Source organism: Pseudophryne corroboree, chromosome 1 (genome assembly GCF_028390025.1).
Source record: "Pseudophryne corroboree isolate aPseCor3 chromosome 1, aPseCor3.hap2, whole genome shotgun sequence".
NCBI lineage: Eukaryota > Metazoa > Chordata > Amphibia > Anura > Myobatrachidae > Pseudophryne > Pseudophryne corroboree.
In genome coordinates, this window is record NC_086444.1 from 422,839,851 (window position 1) to 422,852,991 (window position 13,141).

The 13,141-nt window shown below is 45.6% G+C and overlaps 1 protein-coding gene across 1 annotated transcript in view; it reads left to right on the top strand.

Moving 5' to 3' along the window:
* Positions 1–13,141, top strand: part of POLE (DNA polymerase epsilon, catalytic subunit) — a 335,686-nt gene that overhangs the window by 238,000 nt on the left and 84,545 nt on the right. The window contains exons 27-29 of the mRNA XM_063913394.1: positions 1,844–1,946; positions 2,029–2,109; positions 11,809–11,931. Coding sequence (XP_063769464.1) covers positions 1,844–1,946; positions 2,029–2,109; positions 11,809–11,931 — 307 coding nt within the window. The remainder of the gene's footprint in view (positions 1–1,843; positions 1,947–2,028; positions 2,110–11,808; positions 11,932–13,141) is intronic.

The window sequence follows — 13,141 nt, forward strand, 5'->3', positions numbered from 1 at the left end:
TCCGTAGTGGATGCTGGGCGCCCATCCCAAGTGCGGATTATCTGCAATACTTGTACATAGTTACAAAAATCGGGTTATTATTGTTGTGAGCCATCTTTCAGAGGCTCCGCTGTTATCATACTGTTAACTGGGTACAGATCACAGGTTGTACAGTGTGATTGGTGTGGCTGGTATGAGTCTTACCCGGGATTCATAAATCCTTCCTTATTGTGTACGCTCGTCCGGGCACAGTATCCTAACTGAGGCTTGGAGGAGGGTCATAGGGGGAGGAGCCAGTGCACACCACCTGATCCTAAAGCTTTACTTTTTGTGCCCTGTCTCCTGCGGAGCCGCTATTCCCCATGGTCCTTTCAGGAACCCCAGCATCCACTACGGACTCCGAGAAATAGAATTATCGGTAAGTAAATTCTTATTTTCATCACTGGAATACCATGTAAATGGTCTTGGTGTTTCAGCCAGTATTCTGCATGGTCAGCGGCACCAATTGTGTATATTAAATTGACTTTAATACACATGCTGCTATTTTATCTCTTTCCTCACATGCTGATCTGCGCTATTTTTACACTATACTGAATGAGGATGCATTCAACAAACGGACACATCTACCCAAGGAATGTATATTTGAATATATTTTATTGAATACGTTTTATTGCATTTACAACATTCATATGGTTTAGGGTTGTGCATTTATTACTTAGGTGCCTGGTGGAATTTATATCCTTTATTATATTTCCAGTACAGTGACTGATGAGACTGAGATTGAAGAGATGGGCCCAAGTAGCAGGAGAGAGGGAGCATAGAAGGGGACGGGGCCAATAGGAAATGCGGAGCGTGGGTGGGGGAAGGTTTGGGGGCCCTGGATTGAGGCCATGTTCATGTATTTGTGAAATTCCAAAATTCCACATTGCAGTTCATTGACATGGACTGTTATTTCTGTATTAAAGAGACTTGTTTCAGTGCAATTCTTTTACATACAGAACCACCAGCAACCCAGTCTGTTTAATGAAAATAACATTTTCTAAATGCCATGGCAACTTCGTTATCTAATATATATAACAAGCTTATGGTCCACCGAAGGGAAAAACGCAGAATTTCTACAGGGCTGGTTTCCATTGTTTTCCACAATAGCTTTTCTGTTTGATTAGTATATTATTAGCATCATTTACAAAAAAAAAAAAAAAAGTCTTTAAATAGGGCGTGCTTTATTTTTGTACTCTGAAGTAAAAAAAAAAAATTAAACATTTTCCATTCCGATCAAAATGTTGACAGACGGAATGTCGACCCGCAGAGGCTATCCCCACTCGTGGTGAGTGCAGTGAGCCACCCAGCCCACAAGGGGCTTTGTTGCACTTACCCTCCCCCCTTCCCTTCCACTGGCTTTCTGCTGCCAGGATCCCAGGGCCGGCACGCTGACCACCGGGATCCCCAGCGCCGGTCTCCCAGCCCCAAGCACACACTATACTGAGAGAGGAGCAAAGGTACACATGTCACATTAATGAATGAAAGAGGAAATGATGCAAAAGACACTAACAAGACACACACATACTTGTGAAGAAGTTGGGGTAGGGGGGATGTGATCTGTGATGTTTAATCTAAATGGCTGCACACTGCCACCTTTATGGGAATATGTAGCATATGGTGATTAGGAAAGGTGTGTCCCCTTTTAAAAGTTAGAGCAGCCACAACAGAGGTATGGGGCTGTTCACATCTGGCGCTGCTAGTCCATAGGAAAACCTCCTGAGGTCAGTTATGCCTCTGTATAGTGAAGGCGCGGTGTTCCGGGCAATGTTCATGTAAGTTGATATTGAAGATGTCATTCTGTTTTCCTTACCTTCCGTTTCAGAGCCATTCCCATGGCAATCTTTCAGGCAGAAGTGGGAGTAAAGAGACATTACCTGCGCAAGTGGCTGAAAAATCCATCCCTGCAAGATTTAGATATCCGCTCGGTTGGTATCACTTCTCTATGGTTTTGTTTCATTGTTTTATTTTACCCTCTCTCTGGCTATCTTTTATGTTGTTTTTCTTTAGATTCTAGACTGGGATTATTACATTGAGCGTCTGGGCAGCGCTATTCAGAAGATCATTACAATTCCAGCAGCATTACAGCAGGTATGATAGCTACTCATGTCTAACACAGGGTGTACCTTTCATATTCCTATGGAATATTCATCACATAACAAAGACTCCATCCTCTTCTAGTCTAGCTGCATTATACCAGGACAATATTTAAAACTTAAACCTCTGATACAGATAGTAAGTCTCCATATTGCTCAGTTAAGTATATATAATCATGTGAGTGAGTGTGTGTATGTATATGTGTGTGTGTATGGGGGGGGGGGGGGGGGGGCTAGGTGTGTCAGGGTATATATATATATATATATATATATATATATATATATATATATATATATATATATATATACAGGTTGAGTCTCCCTTATCCAAAATGCTTGGGACCAGGGGTATTTTGGATATGGGATTTTTCCGTATTTTGGAATAATTGCATACCATAACGAGATATCATGGTGATGGGAGCTAAATCTAAGCACAGAATGCATTTATGTTACATATACACCTTATACACACAGCCTGAAGGTCATTTTAGCCAATATTTTTTATAACTTTGTGCATTAAACAAAGTGTGTCTACATTCACACAATTCATTTATGTTTCATATACACCTTATACACACAGCCTGAAGGTCATTTAATACAATATTTTTAATAACTTTGTGTATTAAACAAAGTTTGTGTACATTGAGCCATCAGAAAACAATGGTTTCACTATCTCACTCTCACTCCAAAAAGTCCGTATTTCGGAATATTCCGTATTTCGGAATATTTGGATATGGGATACTCAACCTGTATTATACTGTTTGAGGTTTTTTACTGTGCATTTCAGTAACCTCATACTGCTTTAATCCTCTGTTTGTGCCCTGTATTTACTGTCACATGACACGGGGGGGTTATTTGCAGGTATTGTGTTTGTCTGGCTATATTGTACTGTTACGCTCTAAGGCTACATTCCCTATAATGTCTGCCACACAGGGCGGGAAATCCGCGGACACTTCTGTATCATGCAGTGCTGGCACGAAGGATTTACCTGAGGGGGAAGTTTTAGCTGATGGTTCAGGCACTGGGTGCCATATATCTCCCAGTCAGCCTGTGGCCAATTAGGAACCACCTTGGGCAGCGTTCTCAAGTATGTTGAATACGCTTGTGACACGTCTTATGCCTCCTGTGGGACCTCCTGTGCCATTGCAGCCACATAGTGTTCCTGTAGTTAATCCGCCCTGGGCGGACACGGTCTACCCAGTTACAACACTTAAATTAATCATTGGTTAGACAAAAGTCTACCCCACGCCCCTCTGGGGGTAAAGGGGTAATCTAAGCGGGCCATTTCTTCCTCACAATCCACTAATATTTCGGATTATTCTTCTGATGAGGATGGGGAATATACTGATCCGTCAGACACTGATACAGTTGCTTCTGATGAGGACTCTACAACTCAGGTTGATGTTCCTGACCTAGTGGAGGCTATTAAGCTGATTCTCCAAATTGATAAGATCGATCCCACTACTGCGTCTAAGAAACCTGATAAGTTCAAACGTCAAAAGGTTACTAGAGTAGTCTTACCACATTCTGACCATTTAATTGACATACGTCAGGAATCCTGGTCGTCTCCAGGAAAGAAATTTTTCCTGTCTAAAAAGATGCTAGCTCGTTATCCTTTACCTGCGGAGTTGAGTAACAAGTGGAAAACTCCACCGCTGGTGGACTCTCATGTCGCCCGTCTTGTGGTGTCATCTACTCTGCCTGTCACCACTGTCGCCTCACTGAAGGAACCGATGGATAAGCGTGTGGAGGGATGCCTGAAGTCTAGTTACTCTCTTACCGGTGCTGTACATAGATCCATTATAGCAGCCTCCTGGGCCGCAAAAGGAATTGAAACATGGGTTCAGGCAATTGAGGATAAGCTACCTCAGGATGTTTCTGACACTGCTAGACAATATCTGTCTCATATTACCACAGCCTCCCACTATATTCAGTAGGCGGCCTCTGAGGCAGGTGTAATGGCAGCCAAGGCGTATACTACGTCTATACTGGGTCGCCAAATTCTTTGGTTGAGGTCCTGGAAGGTGAACCTAGACTCCAAAAAGACTTTGGAGGTGCTCCCTTTTAAGGGAGACATCCTTTTTGGGGAGGATCTGAACGAGATTGTGACTGACTGCGTTTCTTCCAAGTACTAATCCTTCTGCACCGAAGGCAAAGCGTACCGCTTTTCGTTACTTTCGACCTCCAGGGAAGACAAAGGATCAGGCGTACTCCAGGCAAGCTCCTACTTCCAAATCCACGAAGTCCAAACCTAAACAATTCTGGGCCACCCGTCAGCCTGCTTCCAAACAAGAGAAGCCTGCTGCATGACTGGGCGGGCCTCCCCCTGGGGGACCCCAGGGTGGGAGGCTGACTTCTGCAGTTCGCCCAGGTCTGGTTAAAGACCACTTCAGACGCCTGGGTGCGGGAAGTTGTCTCTCACGGGTATGCAATCTCCTTCAAAAGACGACCCCCTCGCCAGTTCTGCTTGACGGTTATCCCTTCGGATCCGTTGAAAGCGCAAGCTCTACACTTGGTTGTGCAATCGCTCCTGGACACGGGTGCTAATGACGGTACCACTGTGTAGGTCGGAAGGACCCATTTGGCTTCAGAACTAGAAACAGGGTCAAATAGTATCTCCTGCCTCTTTGGGACAGAGGTGATGGTGCACCTGGGGGCACTGCTGGACACAGCGAGAGATTGTTCCTGTCTCCAGAGAAAGTCCTGAAGCTTCAGGACAGGATCAGATACTTCCTCTCTCACCCAAGAGTGTCGATACACTCGGCGATGCAAGTACTAGGCCTTGTGGTGTCGGCTTTTGACATGGTAGAGTACGCTCAATTTCATTCCCGCCCTCTGCAGAGGTTAATCCTTTCCAAGTAGGACATCCTGCCCCATCGGATCAGGTCTCAAATGATCTCCTTGACCCCGGAGGTTCGTCTGTCACTGAGCTGGTGGCTACAGGACCAACAGTTGAGCAGGGGCCGTCCCTTCTGGATCTCCATCTAGGTTCTCCTGACGACTGACGCCAGTCTGCAGGGTTGAGGCGCAGTGTTGGAGCAACACTCTCCAGGGTCGGTGGACCAGGGAGGAATCTCACCCGATAAACATTCTGGAATTGCGGGCAGTGTTCAATACGTTGTACAGAACAGGCCTATTCAAGTACAATCGGACAACGCCACATAAATCATCAAGGCGGCACTCGAAGTCGCATGGCAATGTTGGAAGTATCAAAAGTCCTCCGTTGAGCAGAACGCTATCTACCAGCAATATCGGCAGTGTTCATTCCCGTAGTCCTCAACTGGAAAGCAGATTTCCTTAGTCATCAGGACATTCACGCCGGAGAGTGGAGTCTTCATCCGGAAGTCTTTCAACTCCTAGTGGACAAGTGGGGCCTACCAGATGTAGACCTGATGGCGTCTCGACACAATCACAAGGTTTCGGTCTTCGGATCAAGGACAAGGGATCCTCAAGCAGCATTCGTGGATGCACTGGAAATTCCATGGAACTTTCTGCTGCCATACGTGTTCCCCCCCAGTGTCACACCTGCCCAGGGTACTACGGAACTTCAAGCAAGAAAGAGGAATACTAATTTTTGTCGCTCCAGCGTGGCCCAGATGGCATTGGTTCTCAGACCTGCAGGGACTATCGATAGAGTGTCCTCTTCTACTTCAATGCCCAGACCACCTCGTTCAGGGCCCTTGTGGCTATCCGTACCTGGCCAGATGGCGTGGCTCTTGAAGCTTCACTCCTGAGGGCCAAAGGATTCTCTGAGGTGGTTATTCAAACTATGTTGAAGGCCTGCAAACAGGCTTCTGCACGGATTTATTACAGGGTATGGAACTCTTACTGCACGTGGTGTGCTGCTAAGAATTAAGATGAGTATTCGTTCAAAACTTCCAGGCTTTTGGCTTTTCTGCAACAAGGCCTAGATTTAGTCCTTTGTCTGGCCTCCCTCAAGGTTCACATATCTGCCTTGTCGGTGTGGTTTCAGAGAAAAATTGTGTCTATTCCTGATGTTCATACTTTCACTCAGGGTGTTTTACAGATTCAGCCTCTCTATGTCCCTCCTGTGGCTCCATGGGAACTGTCGATTGTCTTAACTGCCCTACAAGAGTCTCCGTTTGACCCTCTTGAGTCTGTGGACCTTAAATGCCTTACGCTTAAGGTCGTGTTTCTGCTGGCTATTGCCTCTGCTAGGAGGGTGTGGGACTTGGGCGCTTTGTCTTGTCGCCCGCCCTTTTTGATTTTTCACCGTGACCGGGCAGTTCTTCATACTCGCCGCGGTTATTTACCTAAAGTGGTATCTTTCCATCCTAACCAAGAGATTGTGGTTCCGGCTTTTATCTCTTCTGGTTTGTCTTCCAAAGAACGGTCTTTGGATGTGGTACGGGCTCTCCGTATCTACGTGGAAAGGCAGTCGGGAGGTTAGATACCCTTTTTGGTTTTCACAAACGTGGCTGGCCTGCGAATAAGCAAAACTTGGCCAGATGGATTAGAATGGTGATTGCACAAGCTTATGCGCAGTCTGAACTCCCAGCTCCTGCTGCTATTAAAGCCCATTCTACTCGGTCTGTTGGACCTTCTTGGGCGGCCTGCTGTGGCACGTCCGCTAAACAATTGTGCAAGGCGGCTACGTGGGTCTCCGTGAACACGTTCATTAGGTTCTATGCCTTTGATACTTCTGCTTCCCAGGATGCTTCCGTTGGACGCCGGGTTCTTGTGCCTGCTACGGTGCGTCCCCTCCAATGAGGAACCTGCTTTAGGACATACCCAATGTTATTCCCTGTGGATTCCCAGTGTACCCCGCTGAAGAAAAGGAGATTTATGGTAGACTTACCATGGTTAAATCTCTTTCTGCGAGGTACACTGGATTCCACATGGCGCCCACCCTGACTCACTTAGCTTCTTTTGGGTTTGTATGGCATTAGCCGCTGGTCCCTTCTCCTGTCGTGAGAATGTGGTTCTATATGACTAACATCTGCCGTCTTTTACCTGCTACTGCATTGGACTGGTTAACGAAAATGAGCTGCAGTGCCTGGAGGCGGGGTTATAGAGGAGGCGGTGCGGTGCATCCTGGGAACAGTTAAAGCTTTAGCCTGTTGGTGCCTCGGATCAAGATCCAACTATACACCCCAATGTATTCCCTGTGGACTCCAGTGTACCTCGCAGAAAGATTTAACCATGGTGAGTCTACCATAAATCTTTTCATATATGGCTGAACAAAAATCGTTATTTTAAATGATGATGATAATAAAGGATACATTATTATAAAAATTTAAATATATTAATTGTGAGTTTCTTAGTGCACCCAGATAACTGCTTCTGTTTCTGTGTATATAGGTTAGAAATTAAGTATGGCTGGAATTTACCATTAATCACCTGCAGTGATAGAGGCTCTGAGAGCAGAGAGCATTTTATTTCTTTGTTTGAACCTTGACCTTGCTACTGCTACTCTGATTTCGGATCCCTTTCCTGAAGAACTTTGCGTAATATATCCCATGGACTTCAGCTGCTAACACCAACTAAAGATTCTCAAGCCCTCCTACCTCCTCCAGCTATTTAGGTTTTTTTCTAGCCTTTTTTCCCCACATTAGGCTGCCTAAATCCCCATCTAAAATCATGGTTTTGTGGGGAGCAGGCATTATGACAGCACTGGCAGCTGGCATCTGTCTCCCCATCCGCATCACCAGGTACCGCCTGCTAGTGCTCTGAAGCTCTAACTTTTATCCATAGGAGGTTCTCTTTCATTCGCTGCACCTGGGAGCCATGGCTTTCATGATATGGCCATCATAGCGTATGGATGTAGTGCTCGGCAGCCAGACCACATAGCATGGAATTAAGCAGACCGGCGCATGCATTGCCTGTTTTTGTGGCCCGGACTGTGTCAGAATGGAAGTTTGACAGTCTCTTGGTCCTCTATGACGTTCACAGTTGGAGCTGATTTGCCTCCAGGCAATCGGTGGCTTGCTGGGTTTCTTCTGCTATTAAGGCTTATATTGCTGTGTTTGTGTCAGGCTCCGGAGCCTTACCTCCGGCGGGTGCTCCCGCGGGTTACCATCCCGCTGGTAGGCGCGGCTGCGGCGTTTGCAGCAGGGAGCTTCTGGCGGCGGGTCGGCTGCCAAGGGCTGGGGTCCGAAGGTCTGGAGATCCGGGCGCTGTAGCGGGAACTGCTTCGGTAAGGTCCTCTAGTGGTGATACAGTATAGTGTGTCAGAGACAGAAGCTGGCTAAAGCTGGTGGCGGCCATGTTGGAGACCAGAGTTTTACCAATGAAGTTCCCAATCTGTGTCCAGCCTATCCTGCTGGGGGCTGGCTCAGAGGGAGGGTGCCAGTGCTTCAAGTTACCTCCTTGTGAAAGGTTCTCCAGCTCTGTGCTCCCAGGTTACTCCTGGTTCCCTGGTCCTGATTGCTCTCATTTATCGGTTACCTAAACGCTGCTGCAGTCCTGCGGTCTAAGTCCGTTGCCACTCGTGGAAGTGCTCACGGGGTCCCAGGTCATAGAGGAGCTCTAGGTGCTAACGGCGTTTCCCGCAGACGTCTTCATTTCTTCAAAATCTCAAGTACTTCAGCCTCATCTTTCAATCACAAACCACGTCTTCATTTCTTCAAAGTCCAAGTACTTCAGCCTCATCCTTTAATCATAAAACACAGTCTTCAGTTCGTCTTTGCCGGAGTTCTTCAGCTTCACTCTCCAAGTCATTTAACCATAGACTGTAATTCTTCCAGTTTCTTCTATTTCTCCAACATTCGTGTACAACCTGATTATTCATTAAAACTACAGTTATCTTCCTACAAAGTCCTCCTTTTCTTTACGCCCTCCGGCCAACGTTAACACTTAGTTTGGCTTCCACCCCATGAGGAGGGATTACATTCAGCCACCTTGTTTACTCTCCTCAAAGGTAGCTGTCCCTTCAGCCAAAACTCTGTTGTCGGAACCCCAACTTAGGCCGAGCGTGACAGCTTGAGCCTGATAGGCTTATATTGGTTTGCTTGAGCCTGATCCTATCCAGCTGGTTTCTACTCAGGCCATGGGTGCCTCAAGGGACGACATATCGCTTACACATGTTTGTGGCCACAAATACTAGTTTTGGCCGTAACGTTTTGTGCATAGCTTGGCAAATGCGTGATCCCCCTCTTGAGGCCTTGGGGACACAGTCTGCAGTTTCTTCAAGATGATACTAAAAGGATTATTAAATCAATTCCTCTGTTTCCATCTGGGGGACATTGCATTCATACCCCCACCCCTATTGTGCTGTGCCTGTTGGACATTTTTCTCTAAGCAAGCCTAAAGAAAGAACACAAACAGGCTAGCTGGAGCAGGTGGGGGAGGGCTTGAGGGGAGTTTCATCTCTAATGGTTTTGCTATTTAGTTGCCTACAAATCATAATTGAGTGGGTATCCTCCAGAATCTGCTGATTTGGGTAATTTCCTGCAAACTTGGTATGATAAATATGCCCTAAAACACTTCTAAGTGTACATTTGACACCATTATCTCTTGACAGACTGGTAAACACTTTCTTTTAATTGTTGTTCTTCTCCATTTTCATATTGGAATCCAATAGGCACGTGTATTTTGGGAGGGGATATGAAATGTATTGTTCCTTCCATGGTGTAGCTGTGAGAGCCAGCCAGTCAGTGTATTCATTAATGTTAAGAATCTACGTTTATGGATGTGACCTTGGGCAGGATGTAGTGGGTGTGTGTGTCGTCTCCTGTGTAACAAGAGCTTAGCCTATGTGACTATTCCAGTATGTCACTGATCTGTTAATGAAGTTGTCCAGTATCACCAAAATTCAATATGGTTGCCATGCTACTATGCTATTTGAAAACTAATAGTATATAAATAGATAAATTTATACATTTTTATTGAAGAAATTTGTGATACATTACAATAGTAGCAATAAGGTATCATACATAGATATAGTCATTTCCATTAGGGCCCGGTATGTCACTCGTACATGCGGAAAACATACAAAAAGTAATTGAGTATACTGTACAATTGTATATATCTTGACATAATGTTGCAGTGGCATCCAAAAGATATGAGGAATAATGAGCTAATATAATGTTCCTATGCATAAAATAATATTTCAGGAAATTGACTGCGTCTCACATGCGTAAGTGGAAACATAAGGCACACATTGGTCAGTCCATCAGACCTCTGTGCAACCCTATGCTGTCTCAGAGTGGTTCTTCTAAGATGCTAGGGCCTCTTCAGCTGCAAATTAATTTGCAGTAGCTTACTAGGTAATGCCCCGAAATCTGTTCTGACACACCTGTGTTTTTCTAGCCACCCCGTTACCTCCCTCCAAATGCTGACCACCTGTCACTGTCGCCTTGCCAACAACTCCTGTGTCTGCCATTGCTAATCATCGGCTGCTCATGTACAGTGTGGGTTTAGGGCATGCCCAGGGGAAGAAAAATAGCTCCACTGTGTCAGACATTAACATAGGGCCTAATTCAAGGTTGATTGCAAAAGCAAAATCTTCCTCTAATGGGCAAAACCATGTGCACTGCAGGTGGAGCAGATATAACACGCAGAGAGAGTTAGATTTGGGTGTAATGGGCCCTACACACATGCCGATATCACTGCACGATATGAACGATCTCGTTCATTAATGAACGAGATAACGTTCATATCGTGCAGTGTGGAGGCACCAGCGATGAACGATGCGCGGCCTCGCGCTTGTTCATCGCTGGTGCTATGTCGGCTGTGCATGCAGGCCAATATGGACGAGATCGTCCATATTTGCCTGCAAGTCTACGGTGACGGGGGGAGTGAAGAAACTTCACTCCCCCCGTCACTGCCCCCCCGCCGCCGGGTCACCCGTCGCCCGTATCGGCGGTCGGGCAGCTCGGCTGCACATCGCCGAGTGTGTAGGGCCTATAAGTGTGTTCAAACTGAAATCTAAATTGCAGTGTAAAAATAAAGCAGCCAGTATTTACCCTGCACAGAAACAATGTAACCCACCCAAATCTAACTCTCTTCACGTTATATCTGCCCCACCTGCAGTGCACATGGTTTTCCCATTAGAGGAAGATTTTACAATTAACCTTGAATTAGTGTGCACCTCTGAGTGAAGCCCAAAATCTCCTGTAACTCCAATACAAAATTGAGCGACATTGTCAATTCGCTTTGGCCAGATCTTGAATTATTTAATCATGTAGCATCTATTTAAGCAGCACCTGTATGTTTATTGCAGCATTTATTGATGTATAAAGACGTTAGTGGTTTTTTACAGTGGAGTTTTGTACACACGGTGAGATAAATCTGTAAGATTTTTACTATATAGTCAAAATCTTATGAAAACTTAGTGCATATCTCAAGGTTTTAGGCAGCTTGCGATACAGATTCGATCCCAATGCATGCTCCCATGGGGTCGGTATTGTAAGGCTAGATAGACTGTGCAGGAAAGTCAATCTTGACTATCTAGTGTACTATCTAGTATAAAGTATAGTCAGAATTGGCACTTAATCAAAATCGTACATAGACAAAATCTCAAGCAAAGATAGTCAAAATCTGTACTATCTGGGCTCTGGGGAAGTTCAAGGGAAATCTCATAGTCGAAATGGAACATAGCAGGGATCTCACTGTGTGTACACACCTATAAATCATAATGTTTGGATATCCTTGATAAGAATGTCCAAGATGGTTTGGCAAAAAATACTGCTAAAATACAATTAGTTTTTTTACGTTTTTCTTTATGGGATAGGTGAAGAACCCTGTACCCCGTGTCAGACACCCAGATTGGTTACATAAGAAGTTGCTGGAGAAAAATGATGTCTACAAGCAGAAAAGGATCAATGAATTGTTCACAAGTGAGGGCAAAAAACAGGCAAGTAAAGGCTCTATGACTGTAGATTGGGACTAAATGTGATTCATTCTTTCTTTGTTTTTAAAGTGTTTCCTAACTGAATTAGATTTTAAGAGCTGTTGAGCTCATGGCCCTCCATTGCTTCAATCTCCAAATTATATTACAGCTAAATGAATTCAGATAATGCCTTTTTGTATCCAGATAAATTAATGTTCACCCTGCTTAATCCCCATATAGTTCTAAATACTGGATTTGTAGTTCATTGTGTTCTTTGAGATACACCATCCAATTGCTCCCCTAAATAGTTACTCCTTGTAATCTGTTATTTGACCAGTAGGTGGCACTGTTCTGTTAATGTTTGTTTCATAATGCTTCACCTGGGGAATCTATATTGTAGCGACAGCAAATGTTGATAAATGCAAATAAGCAAGGAGGAAATGTTCTCTTCTGTTTTAAATCACGTTAACTGGACATTAAAGTGTAAATAAACCATATTTGTAAATTGAGAAGTTTATCTAGTAATAGACCAGATCTAGACACGTCTGGTTAGATTTAGTCTAAACACATTGCCAGATATACTCTATTTCTGCTGCGGGGTACACTGGGCTCCACAAGGAATTGACAATGGGGTGTAGAGTAGGATCTTGATCCGAGGCACCAACAGGCTCAAAGCTTTGACTGTTCCCAGAATGCATTGCGTCACCTCCTATATCACCCCGCCTCCCTGCACAGGATCTCAGTTTTGTAGTTGGTGCTGCAGTAGCAGGCACTTAACAGAGGGGCTGCTCCAGGCAGCCCTAAGAAGAGCTTTTTTCTGAGGAAAAAAGTGAAGACTTCAAGGGCAGCAGCAGTGTTACATGTCAGTGGACATTCACGGCTGCAGCTCCGGCTCTCCCCAGCGGCGCTGTACACTCCCGAGCCCTGGTTGCCGGGTAACTACAGCAGGAGGCTTCGGTGGCTCTCCGGGATCACGTGGCCGCGCTTCGGGAGGTGGTAAGTGGGTCCCGATCCGGCGCGGTCAGTGGGAGGCGGGCCGCGCGCGCTGGCGGTGGACACTGTGGCAGTACAGGCGATCCCACTAGATCACCAGGGCATGGGACAGGTCAGGTTTTCTCTATAAACCGTTTTATTAGAGCCCGCAGTACCCGGTGGTTTTGCCAGCAGGGGGATAGAGCTTGGACCTGAAGCCCCTCCCCCAGCCCCAGGGCGCCATTTTCTGCAAATGTTCCCG